The sequence below is a fragment of the Notechis scutatus genome, chromosome 8, assembly GCF_049901735.1.
Source record: "Notechis scutatus isolate UNSWTSFEM ecotype Mainland chromosome 8, rNotScu1.2, whole genome shotgun sequence".
Lineage (NCBI taxonomy): Eukaryota > Metazoa > Chordata > Lepidosauria > Squamata > Elapidae > Notechis > Notechis scutatus.
This window is the reverse complement of record NC_142016.1, coordinates 17,805,590-17,828,616: the sequence shown is the minus strand read 5'-3', so window position 1 is coordinate 17,828,616 and position 23,027 is coordinate 17,805,590. Positions and strand designations below refer to the sequence as shown.

The 23,027-nt window shown below is 44.2% G+C and overlaps 1 protein-coding gene across 2 annotated transcripts in view; it reads right to left on the bottom strand.

Annotated features, from left to right (window-relative positions):
* Nucleotides 1–5,376: 5,376 nt before the first annotated feature.
* ARHGAP33 (Rho GTPase activating protein 33) overlaps nt 5,377–23,027 on the bottom strand; it is a 40,544-nt gene continuing 22,893 nt past the window's right edge. Inside the window, exons 14-22 of one of the 2 annotated variants that reach the window (XM_026679421.2) lie at nt 21,644–21,726; nt 21,389–21,496; nt 19,759–19,904; nt 17,554–17,743; nt 15,643–15,788; nt 13,675–13,749; nt 11,105–11,656; nt 7,686–8,044; nt 5,377–7,312 (exon numbers count right to left, since the gene is read on the bottom strand). In XM_026679421.2, the coding sequence (XP_026535206.2) occupies nt 6,200–7,312; nt 7,686–8,044; nt 11,105–11,656; nt 13,675–13,749; nt 15,643–15,788; nt 17,554–17,743; nt 19,759–19,904; nt 21,389–21,496; nt 21,644–21,726 (2,772 nt within the window). In that variant the 3' untranslated portion in view covers nt 5,377–6,199. The remainder of the gene's footprint in view (nt 7,313–7,685; nt 8,045–11,104; nt 11,657–13,674; nt 13,750–15,642; nt 15,789–17,553; nt 17,744–19,758; nt 19,905–21,388; nt 21,497–21,643; nt 21,727–23,027) is intronic. The other variant, XM_087970862.1, reaches the window with a different exon arrangement.

Here is a 23,027-nt window from a genome sequence, read left to right as displayed (position 1 = left end):
TGGAATTTTTCCTAAGAAGAGGAAGAAGATGGACAAAGGGATGAAGCCCTTCCTTGAGGGGGAGGAGGAAATCTCCATGGATTCCCTCTGTACTATAACATGTTCTCTAAGGCATGACTATTCCCCAAGGTTTCTTTGGGTGTAGAAGTTATTGGGCATCTCTGGAAAAATCATGCCAACTACTTTAGTAAAACCTTTAAAAAAAACAAAAACAAATCGTATAGTAAATGTTATTCGATAGGCATGAGAGATTTTTTTAAAAAAATTCTTCGTGAAATTCTGTAAGGAACTTGATCTGCGACCAAGCTGTTGTGTATTCACCGAGAACGTCCGAGGGGTCCAAATCAACTCAATCTGACAATTCAATTTGGGTTTCTAAAAATAGGATCGCACTAATAAAAAGCAAAATCCTATAATCTCTCTCTCTCTCTCTCTTTCCTTCTCCACCCCTCTCTCTATGTATACAGAAACTAAGCCAGTGGCATTTACAAAGGTTTAAATGGCATGAAAACCCACCCTGCATTGACCTAGAAAATTACTCAGACATGAAGCATTTTTCATATGCTGGATAATTCCCAATACTCTACTGGGAAGAGTCCAGTCCCAGTCAAAACAAATTGGAACAGATTGGCAAGGAGAGGTCAGGCTGGTGCTCAAGGTGGATCAGTCCATCCTTCCTTCTGTCCTGTCTGTCCATCTGTTCATCCATCAGTCTGTCCAACTTTCTGTCCTGTTCTAATCCATCTATGCATCAGTCTGTCTCCATCTGCCCATCCGACTTTCTGTCCTTTTAACTGTGGCTAAAACTCATTGGTGTTACCGATTGAGTAGCCGAGTATGTAGAAAAGTCCCATCAAAACATTTAAGCTTTAGAGGACGCATGACTTGCACAGAAGAAAAGAATTAGAATTAGAATTGAGAATACAGAATAGAATATAGAATAGAATAAGGGAACATAGAATATAGAATAGAATAGAATAGAATAGAATAGAATAGAATAGAATAGAATAGAATAGAATAGAATAGAATAGAATAGAATAGAACAGAACAGAATATAGAAGAGAAGGGAGAATAGAATAGAGAATCTAGAATAGAATAGAATAGAATAGAATAGAATAGAATAGAATAGAATAGAATAGAATAGAATAGAATAGAATAGAATAAGAGAATATAGAATAGGAGAATATAAAATATAAAATAGAATAAGAAGAGAATATAGAAGAGAATAAAATAGAAGAGAGAAGAGAATAGAGAATCTAGAAGAGAAGAGAATCTAGAATAGAATAAGAGAATATAGAATAGGAGAATATATAACCTAGGAGAGAAGAGAAAATAGAATAGAATCTAGAACAGAATAAGAGAATATACAATAGAATAGAATAGAATAGGAATAGAATAGAAATAGAAATGTCCTTTATTAGCCAAGTGTGATTGGACACACAAGAAATTTATAACTAGTAGTTTATTAGCACTCGCTAGAAAGATAACATAGTTTAGCTTCCAGGCTGGTATGCCTACTCCAGAATAGCAACTAATCTCTGCTGTATTCAGATCAAATGGCTCAACTCCTAAACAGATGTGTGATCCAAGAATTTCTCACTGCAAATACTAAAATGAGGAACCAAATGGTTCCTGTTGGCCGTTTTTAAATATGATGTATAAATAAATTTTTGTCCCGTTTCACATCTTGCAAACACTGAGACCACAGACCCAAGCTTGCCAGTTTGCCTTTATTTGTTAATTGGTTTGAATTAAGCCATTTAGTACAAGAATCCCAGAAAAAAAGGGAAGTCAACTTATATTAAAAAAAAAAAAGAACTGCAGCACATCAGAGGCAACAAGGAAACATGGGCTGTTAAAAACACAGGCACATATAGACAGGCCAGTATGGCAGTGATCGCTTCACAGAATTGGGGGAGGGAGAGAATACGGGATGGTCATCGTCTTCCCTTTCGAAGTACTGCCTCTCTCGTGGAGGCATCACACAAAGGAAAGAGCAGGTGCTGTAAAGCCGTGGCTGGCCCACATGTGGCAGAATAAGGTGGCAGGAAAGCCACGGTGCACGAGAGGGGCAGCCGTGGCCACATAACTACAGCTGCGAATGCGATGGGTTTGGTACTCCTGCATAAATTGCAGACGGGACAAATGTGGTTAAGAACTAAGCATCACCACCTGCCGAAGTCGAAGGTGGATTCAAAAGTCAACGGCAGGATGGGTGCAGGGATGCCTCCATTCTTCCATCTCAAAAATCTACCGTTCCAATTTTGTGGGATGGGTTAGAGACAGAGCTAAAAGGCCGGGAGGGGTGGGATTGGATCAGCATGGAACCAGTTCTGTTCAGATTCCCAGGTCAAGAGGTCTTCTGGAGCCGCACCTTGCTTTTACACGTAGTCCTTGGCTTACAGCCATTCGTTTAGCGGTGGTTTAAAGCAGAGGTCTCCAAACTGTGGACTTCAATAGCTGGCGGAGGAATTCTGGGAATTGAAGTCCACAAGTCTTAAAGTTGCCAAGTTTGGGGACCCCTGGTTTAAAGTTACAAGGGACATGTCACAAAACTGACTTATGACCCCATTCTTAAAAGTTACAATCATTCCTCATCTTATGACCACAATTGAGCCTGTTTCTGCTATCAGAAACAGGCACGTGCTGAAGTGAATTTTGCCCCGTTTTACCCACCTTTCTTGCCACCTTTGTTAAGCAAATGGCTTCTCTGGTTAATTTAGTAATGGGGTTAAGTGAATTGGGCTTCCCCATTGGCTCTGCTCGCCAGAAAGTCACAAAAAGGGGATCACATGCCCCCCCAGGGACACTGCCACCGTCATAAATATGAGTCAGTTGCCAAGCCACTGTGAGAACAGGACAACTAGGCCTTAAAGTTGGTGTAGGCCTTTGCCTAATTGAAGGCCTCAAATTAACAGTCGTGTGAAAAATGGCCGCACATCGCTTTTTTCAGTGGTTGTAACTTTGGATGGTCACTGAATGAACTGTTGTAAGTCAAGGACTACCTGTACATCCTCCCTGCAATAATTGCACCAGGATTGTGGTTGTGGTTTGGTTGCTTGGCAACCGGCTCAACGTTTACAATGGTTACAGCATCCTGTAGTCAGGTGATCGCAATTTTAACCCTAACCTTCCCAGCTAGGTCCTGACTGAGTGATTCACACAATGACTTTCTGATTTGCTCAACAACCATAGTTAGAAATGGTAGCTCATTTGGGTCCGATCACATAGTGGTTTGCTTAACGACCACATCATGAGCAGCCAAAACTCTGGTTCCGATCGTGGTTGCAAGTCGAGGACTACCTTTATAGTCAAAAGCATTCAAAGATCCTCCCTCAAGCTGCACTTTTGCTTCAAATCCAGTCACACATAATGTCGGAACTGCAATAAGCATCCCAATCTCTCTGGTCAAATAAGTGTTGATAGAACGATCTTGTAAATATCCAACGTTTGGTAATATTCGGGTGGAAATAGTCACTGCCCAGCCAAGTGCTAGAAATTCATGAAAGAAAAGTGCTTGGCAATCACTTTTGCACACCCATAATCATTACGTTGTACATAGTAGAAGCTTGTACAAACCCACATCTATTTTCAGGTAATTTCAAGGTTCGTTTAGCGTGGCCAGCATTTACTTGTGAACCCTAGGTGCTCTCCAGATCTTGGACACTCAACCTTACGTAGAACTAACGATAGTTAACCATTCCCAAGGTTGCTCTGTCTCCCCAGCCCGACACAACCAACACCATGGATCAAGTTCCAACATTATTTTCATTAATGGATTATTAAGCCCCTTTTTTGCCCCACCCCTGGTGTGTCTTTGCAAAACCCAGAAGAGGAACAGCTCTCCAATGTTTTCAAGTTCCTGGAGAAACAAGGAATATAATAAGCTATTGAGAATGTGGGACAACTGGGAAGTTTTTAACCATGGTGGTGTTTTTGCTTCGTTATGTTTTGTTACAAAAAAAAGTGGTGAAGTTAGTGCAATTTCTGTGTTAAAACCCAGATGTGGAACCGATCGGTATGACGAGGAGAAAATCAATCCCAGATCGAAAACTCTTAGCGCAGGTTGAGACATTCTACGCCGAAAGCTGTTTTATGGGAGGAGTTGAAGATGTTGGAACTCAATTGCATATCCTTCTGATGTAGAGATGAATCAAGTTCTTGACAAGCCGGGAAGGTCTCTAGTGAGGACCTCTAGATCTTGCCACCCAAGTGTGCCAGCCAGCTGGGGTGGCCATTATCCCAGATCCCACACTCTGGAGGAATTCAACCCCTTTACCCACCCACCTACCCCCAAAAAAAGATCCCACGGAGGCTTCAAAATAACACAATTAAGGCTGTCATCTTCTTGTGCACAAATCCAGTCTTGCATTCCTTTGTGGGGTTGACTTCCAAGCAAGCGTGCCCAGGAGCAGGCTATGGATTTCAGGGGGAAAGAAGCTTAAAACTTGTGCTTGGCTCTCTCTGAAAGCAATAAGATCCCAAAGTGCTTGAATTAAAATTTGGACTGCATTCAGGAAAAATATATATATGTTTTTCTTCTCCGTGATGCATTACCATTGTTGCTTGTTTTGTTTCCTCACCCCTTACACCCACCCACCCCTTTTTTAAAAATGAAATCTGACAATATAATAATTTGAAAAGGAGCCTAGAAAAGTGCTTTGGGGAGGGGGATGCTGGAGGGAGGGAGGGGGATTTTCTTCTTTCCCTAGTGTTTCTCAGCCTTGGCTACTTTTAAGACACGTGGACTTCAACTCCCAGCACTCCCCAGTCACCATATGCATCTTAAACTCCTTAAAATGGCCAAAATTGAGAAACTGGCCCAACCTGGTCCTCAAGAGGAAGAAGGCATAAATGCCTCCCTCCCTTCCTCCTACCCAGTATATCTAAAATACTGTCTTGTGGAACATGCACAATCACTTTTACAGGCGCACGCACTCACACATGCGCCAACTCCAGACACGAATGCACATATCAAGTAGACATGAGCCCTGCTCCCAAGCAACCATCAAGCCTGCAACTTAATCACACATGAGCCCTCCCATGCTAGGCACATACTGTATGCTTCTCCTCCTCTCCCCCCTTGCCCCTCTCTCCCAGTTCTTTTGTAAAACACACACACACACACACACATTCCAAAATCCTAAATAAATACAGAAATGCACGAGACCAACATGCTCCCCCTAGCTTTTTCTCAACATGCCACTCTGACTAGCTGCAAAGAGTGTGGGCTCTTGTAAGAGGAGGTTGCAGGAGTGGCCGTCTGTCTTCCTTGATGGCATCTTATACGGTATTTCCTTGGACATCTATGTCCCAGCCCAGGGGATGGCTTTCTTCCAGGAATTGGCTTAATCTCAGGGAAAACCAGCAGGGGGGAGGTGGTTAATATTTTAATTGGGTTAAAAGGGATGCTTATTACAAGTTAGAACTATTTTGGTTTGAATGCTGGAAAAGAAGAGGAACAAAGATGTGGGGTAGGTGTTAACGGCTCTCTCTCTCTCTCCCTTCCAAAGCCTGCAGTCTTCCCCAGCGGTGAGCGAAACATGGTCCACAGCGCCTCTCTGTGTCTGTTCAGCGCACGACATGAGCACAGTTATAGCAGCCCTGGATGGATCCCAAGCATCCTATTGTGACTCAGGTTGCCAAAGTGGTCGAGGTGATGTAATCCGGAAGGAATCGGCTGCAGTCATCCCCGTTGAAACCAAACACTCTCCTCTGGGGTTAGAAGTCCATAGTTGGGAAAGAGGGCAAGGTGGAACAAAGCAACATGGGGCATAACCGAAACTGGAAGGTGGGACACACACGATGGAACTGGCGGAGGCATTCTGGTACCCCACAGACTGAAATGATGCCGTCAAATGTTCTTCGGTATGATGTCCATGCTAAGTTCTTCTGTGTGGTATCCATGCTGATTTTCTGGAGAGGAACCTCCTGCAGGGGTAGGACCTGCCTTGAAAGAATCATGTGCTCTCCAAACCACAAGGAGGTCCTCCAAAGGTGGCAGACACAATTGCCCAATGTGGGAGCCCAAAGACGTGACCTCGGAGTAACCTAGTCGGATAGGTCCTTCCGAAGTCTTTTATTTCTTTCACAACAATCCGTACTGTGTGATTCCATGAATACCGGCAAGGAAGAGGGCAGGAAAACCCGGAGCCCAGCCCCGAGGATCCAAACTGCGCATCTGGTCACCGCCTGTCCTTCAGCAGTAGCTGTGCGTCTGGCCCTCAGCGTACACTGTCCAGCTGGGTCCAAGGTAGCACCCGGATGGAGGGCCCTCTCTCCTTTCCACATTGCCATACTGTGGGGAAGACTCATCCAGCTTCTGCAAGGGGGCTGAGGCCTGGCTCCCCGAGCGGGGGGCGGGACCATCGTAGGTGATAATGGGTTCCGGACCGTAAGAGGGGTGCCCCCAACACGCAGAGGGCGGGCGGTAGAACTGCCACACGGCACGACTGCAAGGCAAAACGTCCATCAGTTGGCGGTGTTGCCCTGAGGGTGTGTAGCCCCATGCCAGCTTCTGCTTCTGAGGCAGGGGAGGCCTGCTGGGCTGGGGCAATGCCTGAGGAGCTCCCGGGTCAGAATGACTGCGGGGATGGGCCGCTTCGGGGGGAGGGGACGGCGTGGGGCTGACGAAGGAGGGCTCAGGGAAGGGCACGTTGACGTAGATGGGCTCCTGACGGGTGACTGCAGGAGGCATCGACTGGATTTGCAGCTGGGAGTTCTTTAAGATGGGCTGAAGAGAGGAGGAGGCAGCCGGAGGGAGATGGGCCTGGCGCCAGGGCCTCTCAAAGACCCCGTAGGAGGCATTGAAAGTGGCCAGGTACTCGGGGGGTGGGCAAGAGGGCCAGGGGCGGGCCAGGCCAGGATAGGCAGGAGGTTCCCCTACAATCTCATAATAGAGGTTCTCGTGCTCCAGCTGAGAAGGGGGGCTCCCGTTGACCCCTGGTCGAGAGGAGACTGGGAAGTGGCTGTGAGGCCGGAGAGGATGATCTGTGAGGCAGGGCTGAAAAGTGGAGGACCTCGTTTTGAGGGGCAAGTGACCGGTCATGATGGGAAAGTGGGGAGGGGGCGGAGGCTTAGGTGGGGCAGCTGAAGGGCTGGAGGAAGGAAAGGCGTCTTGAGGCTGGCGGAAAGCTGGGTAGGGGGCCGACAGGGGAGGAGGTGGGGGATGCAAACCGTAGGCAGGAGACAGGGAGGACAGGTGGTAGGGGTCTGAGAAGGGGGGGTCTCTTTGGTCTAGCTCAGCGAGGACCCTCCTGAAAGGGGAAAAGGAATCCGAGCTACCCAAGGGAGAAGATTGGCTGAGAGGCACCTGCAGAGAAACAAGGCAAACGGAATGAGCAGCAAGAAGGCATGTCAAGCGCCCCGTGAGCACAAGCAGGCCAACCCCTCCCGCCCTCGTCCCTCCCTTCTCCCCCTTTCTCGTTCTACCGCCTGCTCCACCCCATCCTCCTCCTGTAGCTAAAATCTCCATCAGCTTGGCCAGATAAAGCCAGCACGGGTTTTCCCTCTTGATCGCGAGGAAGCTCAGGACGAGTGCAACACAGTGGAGAAATCGCAGCAAAGAATAACCAGGGTAGGGTGGGGGGAGGGGAATCCTTCTAGAAATATTCCAAAATCTGCACCCGGCCTAACGGCAAAGTTATCCCAGCTCTGTCCCAGCTCTTCGTGAGCTGATCCCTCACCTGGCTGCCTCCCTTCAGGTTGCGGCTTTGGCTGCCGATGCTCCTACCCCTGGCCTGTGCCTGGAGAGGGGAGAGGCCAGGCGCCTTGGGGCTGGGGCGCACCATGGAGTAGAGCGCTTGGGCGCCGCTCGTCAGCTCGCCTGCCTTGCACTCCAGCGACAGAGAGCGCCGGAAATGCGTCCGGGGTTCCCTCTGCTTCAGGCTGGCCTGCCTCTTTTGCTGCAAGGCTGCCTGGTGCGCACTCTCAGCCAGCGCCAGCGCCATCAGGCGAGCCGGGTTCTTGGGTGGAGGAGGCGGTGGGATATGCCGCAGCAGGGACAAAGCACCGGGAGACACGGGAGCGGCTTCAGACTTCGGACCTGAATTGGGAAAAGAAAGAGAGCAGAGCAGCTTAAGGATTGCATTAGAAAAAATTACTTGTTGATCTACTCACATTTGCATGTTTTCGTTTTATATATATATATATATATATAAAACCTTGGCTACTTTTAAGTATTAAGTTTATTTTATGGCACAGCCAGGCTCATCCAAATTCAGAGGAGCTTGGCAGAGCTGCCTCAAGTTATAACAGACAGGCATAATGAAAACCACCCAGGCCAACCACAAGGTCACGAGCAAAGCAACAAATTGCAATAGCTGGCAGGTTAATACCACCTTCTAAAGATAAGCATTCCAGGTTGGGTCGGACACAGGAGGAAGTAACAACAAGAGATAAGCCTCCTTTGAGCAACATGATGGAAGCAAAAACAGAGCTAATTACTGATGGGAGGCAGTTGGAAGGGCTTATCACATGTACAAGGGCTAATGATATATAAAGGCAGAGATCTCTGTAATGGTAGCTTAATACTCTGACGATGTCAGCAGAGGCTGACGAAAGCTTAATAAGTACATTAAATGTAATTTTAAGTTCCGGAGATTGCAGGATGTCTGTTTCTTCTTTCACATACATATATACATACATACATACATACATACATACATACATACATACATACATACATACATACAACACATACACATACACATACACATATATATATACTGTATATATATAAAATACATTTTCCTTTAGTAAATTTAAAAACTCAATATCTTCATGAACAGCATTGTCTGAGTAGTTAGTTTTGAAAACTAATAATAGCAGTAATAACAATTAATATTCATATCATTGATAATAGTCACATAGTAATAATAAAATTTGCTTGTCCGTACTAATAAACCTTCACTGTACAGTTAATCATTCTCTTAAATCTTTAAGTTTCTAACTTCTGTTTCTATTAACTAACCATTGGTAAAGCAAGTCCCATGTTAAGAAGTATTCTTCCTTCTCCTTTATTTTGAGTATTAGTCTATCCACCTCTGCGCATTCTATTTTTTTTTATTATTACACTTTCATCTGCAGGGATCTCTTCCTTTTTTCCATTGTTGCGTAAAGACAATTCTTGCTGCTGTTAACACATGCATTTCATGGTTTTCCAACCCCGTCCAGGTCTCTTAACTGGGCTGTCAGATTTCCAGCTGACAAGCTCAGCATCTTTAACTGCTAGCCATCGCACCCCCTTGCATTAGGAAGTGGGAACACCAACTTTGCAGGAAGAAGAACTCAGTTCAAGCTTAATCCAGTTGTTTTTTTTTATATTACTTAATAAATATTATTAATCTAGACTGGGAAGCAGGGAGCTTCATCGGAGTTGGGAAAACAATGGCCCTCCAGATGTCACACTTTTTTATTACTTAATAAAGTAATAATAAAGTTTTTTTTAAAAAAAATATTTTAACAAAGTATTATTAATCTAGGGTTGGAATGCTGGGAACTTCATCAGAATTGGGGAAATGATGACCCTCCAGATGTTACATTCCCAGCAGCCCTCACCAACAAACTGCTGGGTGTTGCAATTCAGCAAAACCTTGAAGCTATAGAACTCCCCATCTCTACAGGGCATCCCGAAAATAGCAAACTAGAATTTGGGAAGATATTGATGACAGGGAGAAAGGGGTTACAAACCCTTACATAGTGCAGAGGTCTCCAAACTTGGCAACTTTAAGGCCTGTGGACCTCAACTCCCAGAATTCTCCAGCCAGCATAGTACACCAGAACCCGGCTGAACCGGTAGAATACCACCACCTTTCTCTTTGGATCTTCAGGGCTGCCATATTTAGTGCATAGGCATGCTGTGGCATACTGGGAGGGGGTTGCATCGAGCGGGTAGAGATAGCCCAAACAACATCCCTTTCTCTGAGAATCAAAGATGTTCAGCCTGCACCTGAAGAAGCATGACTGGGAAATATCTCCAGTTGGGACTGTGGATTGATTGGACCATGTGCTGGACATGTGGGCAGTGGTGGTATTCAGCAGGTTCTGACCAGTTCTGGAGAACCGGTAGCGGAAATTTTAAGTAGTTCAGAGAACCGGCAAGTCCCACCTCTGACTGGCCCCGCCCCCATCTATTCTCTGCCTACCATTGAGTCCCAGCTGATCAGCTGGGTCTTCTTTGGTTGCCCTGCACAGGAAACCAGAGCTGGAAAGCAGGTTAGGGAATGGGATTTTGCAGTAACCTTCCCCCAGGAGTGGGGAGGGAGTGGGGATTTTACAGTATCCTTCCCCTGCCACGCCCAGCAAGCCACATCCACCAAACCACACCATGCCCACCAAGCCACTCCCACAGAACCGGTAGTAAAAAAAATTTGAATCCCATCACTGGACTGTGGATGCAGGGGAAGGGACTTCAACTTTCCTTTGGGTGGGGAAAATCCAGGGGGACTTTCAGATTCGGGTTTTCCTAGGTGTGCCAATATGACATCTCTAATAAAATTTAGCTTTGAGGAATTGCCTGCCTCAGAGTCTTACTTGGCTGGGGGCGTTACTTGGAACCCTGACAGTGTGTTCATTTCAAAAGATGTTTTTTTTTTTCACTGACAGTTTGGGGATGGGAAAACAAACCTTTGGGGAACTGCAGTCTGCCTATAGGTAAAGGTTCCCCTCGCACATCCGTGCTAGTCATTTCCGACTCTAGGGGGCGGTGCTCATCTCCGTTACAAAGCCAAAGAGCCAGTGCTGTCCGAAGACGTCTCTGTGGTCATGTGGCCAGCATGACTAAACACAGAAGGTGCATGGAACGCTGTTACCTTCCCACCAAAGTGCTCCCTATTTTTCTACTTGCATTTTTTACGTGCTTTCGAACTGCTAGATTGGCAGAAACGGGGACAAATAACAGGAGCTCACTCTGTTACGCAGCGCTAGGGATTTGAACCGCCGAACTGCTGACCTTTTTGATTGACAAGCTCAGCGTTTTAACCACTGAGCCACCGTGTCCCTTCTAGTCTGCTTATAGGCAGAGGCTATGTTTTATTCTACCCACTCTTTGTGTTCAGCATAGCAATGGCGGCAATAACAGGGAAGAGCGTCAAAAAGTACTTACTGGGTGGAGACAAACGATCTTGGGCTTGATAAATCTTGCCATGGACTTCACGTTCACAAGTGTTGCTGAGTTGTCCACCTGCCGTACTCAGGAGCATGGAGATCATATGAGGAGGGGAACTCAGCCCTCTGGACTCCCCACCGGAAAACATTTCCAGCACTTTGTCGGGCAAGGAAACAGACAACGTTTCTGACGCATCTTGGCTGACGTTGGGATGTGAGCAGGGCGAGAGAGCCGCAACAGGACTCCCTGAGCTGGAGTCGTCCGAGAGGGATGGCTGTGGCACAGGAGGGCTGCACTGGTACGTTAGCGGGTCAAAGTCCAGCCCACGAAGGCCAGGAGGACTCAATTCCAACTCCGAGTCCAGCTCCGAGTCCCCTTCCAGCCAAGAGGAACGCCGACGGGAGGCCACATCGTCTGTCCCAGTGGCCAAACCTTCACCGTGGCCAGACACAGAAGAACCCAGAGAAGAACACGAGTGGCATTGTTTGAGGGTAGGGAAAGCATCACTGCTGGAATGTGGGCGTCTCAGGGAACGCAATTTGGGGAGACCTAAGGGCCAAGACCCAAAAGGAAAGAAATGATATGGATCGAAGTTCTCCAATCTGTTTATTCAACAGGCTAGAGATCCCAAGAGTCAACACTGTGAAGAAGAATATCTCTGTCTCTGAAGAAGGAGTGGCTTGTATGGACCCAATTTTGTCTAACTATTTGCATTCACTTACCTGAAATGGTATAGGTTGTCCTGCTTGAGCAGGGGGCTGGACTAGAAGACCTCCAAGGTCCCTTCCAGCTCTATTTTATCCTATCCTATCCTATCTTATCCCATCCTATCGTAATTCTATTATTCTATTTTATTCTACTCTATTATTCTACTTTATATTATTCTATTCTACTCTATTATTGTACTCTACTCTATTATTCTATTCTTATTCTATTCTATTCTAATTCTACTCTATTATTTTACTCTACTATTAGAATTAGAATAGGAATATTATTCTATTCTACTCCATTATTCTCTATTCTATTCTATTCTAATTCTACTCTATTATTCTATTCTACTCTATTATTTTACTCTACTCTATTATTCTATTCTACTCCATTATTCTATTCCTATTCTATTCTATTCTATTCTATTCTATTCTATTCTATTCTAATTCTCCTCTATTATTTTATTCTACTATTAGAATTAAAATTAGAATAGGAATAGAGTAATATCTATTCCTATTCTATTCTAATTCTATTATTTTACTCTACTCTATTATTCTATTCTACTCCATTATTCTATTTCTATTCTATTTCTATTCTACTCCATTATTCTATCTCTATTCTATTTCTATTCTACTCCATTATTCTATTTCTATTCTATTCTATTCTATTCTATTTCTATTCTATTTCTATTCTATTCTAATTCTTTCTACTCTATTATTCTATTCTACTCTATTATTTTACTCTATTATTCTATTCCTATTCTATTCTAATTCTATTATTCTATTCTATTATACTCTATTATTCTATTTTACTCTATCATTCTATTCTACTTTATTCTCTACTCTATTCTCTATCCTATCCTATTCTATAGGAGCTTCAGAAAAAGATGGTGGTATCTGTATTCCCACTGCAGGAGTTGTAACTCAACAAAGAACATCCTTCACATTCAGAGGGTTTTAAGGCTAATGCCTAACATGATCAGGTAACATAAAACCTGGAGAGCAGCTGCCATTCAAATCAGAAAATGATCAGCCCCTGGTTTTGAAAGCAGGTGAAGGTCATCACTCTGGGACACTCAACAGACAAAATGCTCCTAGTTTCTTACACATCTGGTTTAATGCCAAACCCTGCAATTGAGAGCAATGAGAAAATGTCCTACAGATCGATATTCACATTGCTTGAGGGATGAAACCAGCTCCTGATTCAGAAAAGCTGCAGTTGTCCTAAAGCCAGTGATCCCCAACCTTTTTTATGCCGCGGCCGGTACCGGCATCAGCTGGGCACCGCGGCCCGGTACCAGCATCAGCTGGGCGCCGCCATCTTTTTTTGATGAAAAAGTGCTTCTGGTGAGCTTTCTACCCGAAAAGCTCACCGGAAGCACTTTTTCATCAAAAAGATGGCGGCGCCAGCAAACCAGCGGCCCAGTAGGACTTGTTCCACGGACCGGTACCAGTCCGCGGACCGGTGGTTGGGGACCCCTGCTAAAGCAGCTTTTCTCAGCCTTGAGAAGTTCCAGCTAACAGGACATCAACTCCTGGAACTATCAGCAATGACCTTACTGGCTATGAAATGCTGGGAACCGAAGCCCTAGAACAGGGGTGTCCAACCTTGGCAACTTTAAGACTTGTGGACTTCAACTCCCAGAATTCCTCAGCCAGCAAAGCTGGCTGAGGAATTCTGGGAGTTGAAGTCCACAAGTCTTAAAGTTGCCAAAGTTGGACACCCCTGCCCTAGAAGTTGCTACACTTGGGAAACGAGTGCTTTGAAGAAATATTCTGTGAGGGTCACCTTAAGTTCATGCAATCCATTTTGATAAGAGCAAAATCACAGGGGTTCAACAGACAAAAGGGGCCCATTACCTGTTAGACTAGCCTGAGATGTTAAAGATTCTTCACTTTTGGCAGATCGCAAGGTGACCGTCTCACCACGGCTCCCTACAGAGAAAGAGGACAAAGAAACAGGTGAGGGTTATCCCTCTAAAAAAAGGCCAGAAGTTTGCAATCTCTCCTTGACCTTGAATCCATGGAACAAAAACCTTGCCCGCTTGATATCCAGAAAAAGATAACGGGATATACTGCTTATCTGGTTCCCTTGCATTCTGCTCATATCAAAACTCTGTCACAATGACTAAATTGACACAAATGCGTGAAACCCACAGGTTAAAAAAAAAACAGGAATGCTGTATTCAAACAATATGCCATGTCCAAACAGATAAATCTTTTTGGAATTGAGGGTTCTAAGGTTTAAAAAAAAGTGAACAACTTAATTATCTACTATTGACCTCACCTCATTCCTAAGAGGTCTGTAAGGGGCGTGGCATGTGCATAATCGTGCCTACCGTCCCTGTCCTATTGTCCCCATTTATTTCCTGTATTCTTACTCATGTTTATACTTATACCTATTATCTTGTAAGTGATTGACAAATCAAATAAATAAATAAAATAATCGAGGAGAGGAGCAACCTAGAACTAAGGAGAAATTTCCTGACAGTTAGAACAATTGATCAGTGGAACAGCTTGCCTCCAGAAGTTGTAAATGCTCCAACCCTGGAAGTTTAAAAAAAGATGTTGGATAACCATTTGTATGAAGTGATGTAGGGCTTCCTGCCTAGGCAGGGGGTTGGACTAGAAGACCTCCAAGGTCCCTTCCAATTCTGTTAATTCTATTCTATTTTCACAACACACTGAGCCACAAACAAGCCAAGTCCATTTTATACTTGTGTCAGATCCGTGTATCTGCCATTCTTCAATGGAAGAAGACGGCGAGGTGGGGGAGGTTGGTACAAATAATCCTTTTTGATGTAACCTGAATATCTTAATTCTTGTATTGAATCTGTATAACTTGCACATGATATGCAACTGGGGGACTGGAGCCCAGATGCCTAGAGACTTGTCACCTCTTAGAGAGATAGCAAGAGGAGAAGGGGCCATAAAAATTCCAGCTCTGAAAGAAACTTCCTGGGAAATGCTTTCCCAACTACGTTCCCAGAAAAAAAAGGAGGGGGGAATTAACATGTTACTTCTTCCTATTGACAAAATCCACATCAGACTAAGGGGAGGGGTTCTTACTCCCTTTATCTATGCTGCATGCCTGGAGGCATATTAGACCCTGCTTTGACTATCACCTGGATAACTTCCTTTTCAATAAAGAATTCCTTTTGAAATACCCAGTTTACAAAAGTTCTTATCTTATGAAGGGGAGAGAGAGTCTAGGCCTTACACCTTGTTTAGTCCAGCTTATGGTGAAATCCTAGCATTGAGCATCAGATAGTCCTCAACGTATGACCACAATTGAACCCAAAATTTCTTTTGCTAAGGGAGACAGTTGTTGAGTGAATTTTGTCCCATTTTATGACCTTTTTGGCCACAGCTGTTAAGTAACACAGTTGTTAAGTGACGCTGGCTTCCACATTGACTTTGAGTGTCAAGCAGTTGCAAAAGGTGATCGTGTGACTCAGGCCACTACAACCATCATAAATACGAGACAATCATCAAGCCGCCTGAATTGTGATTAAATGACCAGGGGATGCTGCAATGATCGTAGGTGTAGAAAAACTGGTCATAAGTCACTTTTTTTCAGTCGTAACTTAGAATGGTCACTAAATAAATGATTGTAATTTGAGTAAATGTTTAACCAGAGGGTAAAAAGCACGTGGTCTCCCCCCCCCACTCCATGGCTTAACTGCGAGTCCCAGCATTCCTTACCATTAGCCATTGACAGGGATTCCGGGAGTCGTAGTTCAGCCACACTTAGTAGGCTAAAAAGATGTATGCGCTTGTGATATTAAGAGGGTTTTTAAAAAATAGCGCATAAAGTAGTTTTCCTACCTGGTAAAGATTCTCCAAGCCCAAAAAGTTCTCCCAATCGATGTGATTTTTTGCGGAACGGAACGGGGGCCTTGCCGATGGCAAAGAACGTCTTCCAACTAGGTCCAGATATCTTCCGCAGCTTCCCATTGTTTTCTGTCTTTTGCCTACAAAGTGAGAGGTCAACTTAGAGTAGGGGTGTCCAACTCGATTTCATTTCATCAGGGTTGTATTTTACCTTGGGGGCCCAGGGTGGCCGTGGCCAGTGTGGGCATGGCCAGCTCAACGTCACTCATGTCAGGGGCACCTGTGGTGGTCCAAGCACTCTGCCACTGAAAACGGACTCCCAAGCTCTGTTTTCGGCTGTGTCGGCCTCCTGCAACCCTCTGTCAGCAAAAACGGAGCTCGGGAGGGCTGTTGCTGGCCCTCGCTGGCAGAGGCATCGTGTGCCGGTCCTTCGCTATTTCCAGGGCAGCCTTGTGGGTCAGATGTAAGCATCTTGCAGGCCAAATCCGGGCCCCGGACCTTGAGTTTGACACCCCTGTCTTACAGCAATCAGCCCCAACAACTAAAGCAGCTCAGATCCTGTTCCCAATCAGACAACTGAAGTTGACTGCTAATTCCCAGAAAGGGCTGGAATTTTTCACCGTGGTTCTTGGTGAGGGAGGGAGGAAAGGATCCCCAGTACAGGTAGTCCTTGACTTATGACCACAATTGAGCTCCAAATTCCGGTTGCTAAGTGAGACATTGGTTAAATGAGTTTTATTCCATTTTACGATCTTTCTTGACACAATTGTTAAGCTGTTAAACTGCAGCTGATAAATTAACAATACGGTTGTTAAGTGAATTTCCAATTGACTTTGCTTGTTAGAAAGTCATCAGAAGGGATCCACGTGACTTTGGGATACTGCAACCGTCATAAATATGAGTCACGTTGCCAAGCATCTGAAGTTTGATCACATAACCATGGGGATGCCCCAATGGTCGTTAAGTGTGAAAAACAGTCATAAATTATTATTTTTCAGTGCTGTTCAAACAGTCACTAAATGAACTGTTTGCAAGTCGAGAGCTATATGTATTATCCATTCATTGCATGTATAACAATCTGATAATGGCCTTTCATGAAAACATGAGAACTGTGTCCCTAAATCACCGTAGTCTTTCAACAGCAAATATTAATAAATTGACTGTAATTAAATCCCAGTGCCTAGTATCTGCATTTTAATATAATTTTTATTACAAATTGCAAAGAGCACATTAAAAAGTAACAACCTAATAGAGACATGAGGAAAACAAAGGAAGAAAAAGAAAAAAACATAACAATAGAAAAAAGCTTCCAATTTTCTTTACAGCAAACATACAGTAAGTTCTGATTATAAAATTATCTCTTATTCTTAACTCACTTTTTCTGTTATATATATATATTTTTCTAACCATCAAAACCACAAATCATAAGTGCATTTTTCCTGTTTCATGCAAAAAAGTCTATAAAGGGCTTCCAGTCAGCCATAAATGTACATATTGTTCTTTCTCTAATCAAAGGCGTCAATTGAACCATCTCTGCAAGCTCCATCATCTTCACCAACTATTCCTCTGTTGTGGTCAAACTTCCCCACTTTGGAGGATACAATAACCTCACTGCAGTTGTCATAGACAAGGACAAAGTTCCATTCATTTTTCTAGCTGCCTATTCATTAGTCTCCAAAGAAGCATCTCTAGTTTCAATTGGACTTTAATCTTTAAAATCTTCTCCAGCTCTTAGTATCTAGATCAGGGGTGAGGAACTATGGGCCCTTTATGACTTATGGACTTCAACTCCCAGAATTCCTGAGCCAGGTGCCGGCTCAGGAATTCTGGGAGTTGAAGTCCACAAGTCATAAAAGGGCCATCGTTCCCCCCACTTCTGCCTCAGCCCATGGATACAGCACTTACCTGGTATTAGGTGATCCCAAAACAGCAGAGAGCTTCCCTTGATCCTGTGGATCTGGAGATCCACGCCTGGCTTCCAGCTTGGTGATCTTGCAGAGGGCCTGGGTGCGTGCTTGGGCTTCTTCGAGAGATAACAAGCGGGTGGAAGGGCAGCTGACCAACTGGGACTTGGGTCGAGAAAGGAAGCAACGCCCTGTTAAAGGAGACAGAGGATAGTATAGCGGTGTAAAAAAATCATGGTGCACCATCAGAATTGGGCTGGAACGTCCCAAGAGAGACATCACGCGATGTTTATTTATTCTATTTCAGAGGCAAGGATTCCTCAGCTCTGCAGTTTAGCTCAGTTATTCCTCGACTTTCAACAAGTTGATTTAGTGACCGTTCCAAGTTACAACGGCATCGAAGAAAGTAACTTATGCCCATTTTTCAGAGTTAGAAACTTTGTAGCATCCCCCCCCCATGATCATGTGATCAAAATTCAGAGGCTCGGCAACGAGTTCATACTTATGACCATTGCTGTGTCCCAAGATCCCCTTTTGTGACCTTCTGACGAGCAAAGACAATGGGGAAGGCCAGATTCACTTAACAACCGGGTTACTAGCTTATCCACTGCAGTGGTTCCCTTACCAACTGTGGCAAGAAAGGTTGTAAAATGAGGTCAGAACTCACTTAACAATGGTTTCGCTTAACAGAAATTTTGGGCTCAATTGGTTGTTGAGTGAATTTTGTCCCATTTTATGGGACAAAATCAAGGATTATAAATCAAGGACTGCCTGATCCATGTTTCGATTGGGATGATGGAAAGACCATTTTGGAAATGATTGCCTGGATCATGTGCCATCACTAACACACCCCTCTCCCTCCCTTAAAAAAAAATGAATAATTTGCCAAGTATTTTTTAAATGTTTCGTGAGTTTAAAAACAGAAAAGCGAAACCCACAGAAATGATTATTCACCTGCTGATTTTAAAAAATCCTCCTACAAGGAGAATGAAGACTAACACATGACTCAGCCCTGGACCAGATGCATTTGTTTAATCGTAGGTTGCAGCTTAGAAGTTGCAGCTTAGAAGCTGCATGAATTGCAGCCAGTACATCCTTAGTATTGTCATTTGGAAAGTTTAAGTGGAAGATCATTTGAAAACCCTTCACAAAGCTCAAAAAGATTGTTTCCCTGCCTTAGCGATATTGAAATATGTGGACTTCAACTCCCAGAATCCACTGAGCAGCATGCTGGCAATGGGGAACTCTGGGAACTGAAGTCCATCATCAGGCTTCTGTATTGTGTTCGTCGTTAAGAAAACAAACAAATATATAGGTGGCCCGCAGAGCCATTTGTGCTGGCATGCGAGCTGCAGACAAACTTACCTTGCTGCGCATGCACGCGCCTCACAGTTGATTTTGGCCGATTTGAGGCCTTTTTTTGGCCTCCCAGAGGCTTTAGGAAGGCTTCTGCAGGCTTTTCAGGCCAAAAACTAGGCCCGTTTCATAACTTCCTGTTTTTCCAGAAATACCGGAAATGACGAAACGGGCCTAGTTTTCGTCCTGAAAAGCCTGCAGAAGCCTGCAGAAGCCTTTCTAAAGCCTCTGTGAGGCCGAAAAAGGCCTCAAACCAGCCGAAAATCAACTGTGATGAGCAGTGTAGGTAAGGTGGCATGTGGGGGGAACACATCGCCTTCTGGGTGCTGGCACGCACGTGCGCTCACAATTTTTGGCACAGGAGACCAAAAACGTTAGCACTACTGGTATATATTATTTTTACAAACATTCCATCTTTCATTTAAACAGTGTGTCGTCTGGATACAAATATCTTTTGCGATAATATTTCTAATTAATACGAATTTCTTACCAAAACAATAATTACATTCTTATTTTAACCTAACACGATATATCTTATCATAATGGCCATCCTCTTTTTGCTTCCTTCTCCTCTATATTCTTTTATTTAATTTCTAACTTCCATCTTTATTTTCCAACCATTGACAAAATAATCCCCGTATCGTGTAATATTCAGTTTGTTCTTTTTTTCTTTAATTGTCATTGTTAGTCTGTTCATTTCTGCACTTTTTAATATTTTCTTGATCACATTCTCCCTTCTATTGGAATCTTTTCACTTTTTCCAATTTTGAGCAAATACTATCCTCTAGCTGCAGTTAATACATGAAGAGTTCTAAGCAACCGTGGAAGCCTTCGCTGTTTCTTGAGGTACCTGTGCTGTCCTTGCCAATGGAGGTGAAGGTGTCGCTGAAGAGAACCTGAACATTGGTGAGGAGGAATTCGACCACAAGGGACTGAACTCGGACTTCCTGAAAGGCATCGGCTCCACACTGTGCGACTGACTCCAGAGCCATCGACCTGGCATTAAAAGGGGAACGGATGATTAGCCCCCATCCGACAACAGAAAGGCCCAGATAAGAAAAACGTGACAGTCAAAGCTCAGGAAGCCATGTTTATGGTATAAAGGGGATACAACATTAGCCCTACAACAGCAGAAAGGGCAGCCCAAATCCAAAAAAGCATCATGACTGAAGGCCCTCGTGGGTGCAGACGGAGCAATACACCATGGGGGATGATGAGAAAATGAAGATGAAGGGGCATTATAGGTAAAACGGTAGGGGCAGAATAAGGCAGGCAGATGGGGAAAAGGAAATGCTCGTAAAAGCCAAAGCAGCATTTCAGATTCGTTAGAACAGACAACGTTTGGGGAGAGTGATCAATGTTATAGGGGAAGCAGCAAATGATAATAATGTGGTTAGGATCACGTTACAGAAATCAGGGAAACCAAGGTTTTCTGAAACATTTTTTCAAGTTTGGGTGGGGGTGGATGCTGGGTGTTGTTTTTTTAAGCCACCCTAAACTTATTATAAATCAAACACATTTTTAAAATGGCAGGAATCCCTTCAGTTGATTTTCAACCGTCCAAATGCAGGACAGAATAGAAGATGCTTTGAAGCCTGCTTAAAAGGTCTCAGAATAGAATAGAATAGAATAGAATAGAATAGAATAGAATAGAATAGAATAGAATAGAATAGAATAGAATAGAATAGAAAATATGGAATGGAATGGAATATAGAATACAGAATGGAATGGAATAAAAAATAGAATAGAATAGAATAGAATAGAATAGAATAGAATAGAATAGAATAGAATAGAATAGAATAGAATAGAATAGAATAGAATAGAATAGAATAGAATAGAATAGAATAGAATAGAATAGAATAACAGAGTTGGAAGGGACCTTGGAGGCCTTCTAGTCCAACCCCTTACACTACTTCAGACAAATGGTTATCCAATCTCTTATTAAAAACTTCCAGTGTTGGGAGCATTACAACTTCTGGAGGCAAGTAGTTCCACTGATTAAGTTGTAACTGTCAGGAAATTCCCCCTTAGTTCTAGGTTGCTTCTCTCCTTGATTAGTTCCCACCCATGGCTTCTTGTCCTGCCCTCAGGTGCCCTGGAGAATAGCTTCTCCCTCTTCTTTGTGGCATCCCCTGAGATATTGGAACGTATTGAAACACTGCTATCATGTCTTCCAAAATGGCTGCTGGCCAAATTTCAATTCCATCACCATCCCTCCAGTTCAAGGTCCCACCCGGATGGTGGGAACGAAGCAGAGACACCCAAGGGGCATTCAAGACGGATGGCTTCTTCTCTTCAGCAGAAGAAAGGCCGAGCTACACGTTATCGTGTTAGCACTGACGGTAAGGGTTTAGCATAGGGAAGAATGGCTGGTGACTCAAAAAAAGGATTTGGAGAGCAGCGCAGCGGCCAGTAGAGATGGTGCAAGGCCGAGTCGCAGAGGGAGCGCCAGGGCAGGGCCATTGGTCTGGGCGTCTCACCGCAGCAGGTTGGGTGCCCAAACGATGGCTAAGTTGCGGATGTGCATGCTGGTGTTTTGACTGTGCATAGCCATGCGTGCCAGATGCCGTAGCAGGAATTCCAGAGTCCTGTTGGGACAGAGAAGAAGCTGCTACAGGGAAGAGTCCGTTTCAACACACTGAGCCCTCTTCAGCAGCTTCTCCCCATCCAACACCTCCCCAAACCATTTTATCCCGTTCTCTAGACATTAATCCGCGTCCCCCAACAATACCTACCGGTAGTGCGGTGGGGGTAATTGTTGGATGACATCATGTACCCTCACTAAGCGCTCTTCATTCCCAGAAACTGAGACAGCGTCCTATAAGAAGGGGAGGGAAAAAAAGAAAAAGAGAATTGAAGGAGGCACGTCAGTATCAACATATTTATGGGCTCTTTTTTTATTTCTGGCATTGTCATAACTGTCATTTACAGGCTCTTTTTATTTCTGGCCTTTTTATATTGTCTTTCATCAAATTCAGATTTCTGAAAACAGTGACTGATGACCATTGCTCACACTTATGACCATTGCAGCATCTCCAGGGTCACGTGATTTACATTTGGATGCTTGGCAACTGACTCATATATATCACGGTTGCAATGTCCTGGGGTCATGTGATCTCCTTTTGCAAACTTCTGGCAAAGTCAATGGGGAAACCAAAGTCACCAGAGTCAGTAAAAGAAAAGGGGAAAGATTCCCCTCGCACATACATGCTAATCATTTCCAGCTCTAGGGGGCGGTGCTCATCTCCGTTGCAAAGCCGAAGAGCCAGCGGTGTCCGAAGACGTCTCCGTTGTCATGTGGCTGGCATGACTAAACCCTGAAGGCTCACAGAACACTGTTACCTTCCCACCAAAGGGGTCCCTATTTTTCTACTTGCATTTTTTAACGTGCTTTCAAACTGCTAGGTTGGCAGAAGCTAGGACAAGTAACGGGAGCTCACTCCGTTACATGGCGCTAGGGATTCGAACTGCCGAACTGCCGACCTTGGTTACTAACTTAATGACTGCTTAACAAATGTGGCAAGAAAAGTCGTAAAATGGGGCAAATCTCACTTAACAAACTTCTCATATAGCAACATAAATTTTTCGGCTCAATTGCGGTTGTACATTGAGGACTACCTGTATTGCATTATTTGTCCCGTTGGCCTTAATAGGATGAAAGCCTGATTGTCAACAGCAGGGGCCAGTATTTAGCAAACCATGATTGATCCCTCAACACTAAGCAAAGTTGGACCGAAGTTGGCTGGAGACTACCAAAAATTACCAGGATTAAAACCTGGATGGTGCAGTGAGAAACTATCCAGAAGAACAAAATGGCAACTCTTTTCCAACTCTAACTATGGTTAAGGAAATCAATATGGACACATCTATGGATTCACAAAGAATTTAATCCAACTCAAGAGTCTTCACTCTTCCCTAAAGCCTGACTAAGGTTCTTCCCGTGTGTAACTTCCAGCTGCTATGTTTAATGGAGCCATGAATGGAGAATAATGTTTGCTTTGTTTCAATTAAAGTGAAAAGTTCAGAAAAGGGATCTGAAACAGGAAGAGAAGGAGCAGATGGTCCAAAGACTATCCTTGAGCAACAAAATTGAATTTCTGAGTTTTGCAAGATGGCCTG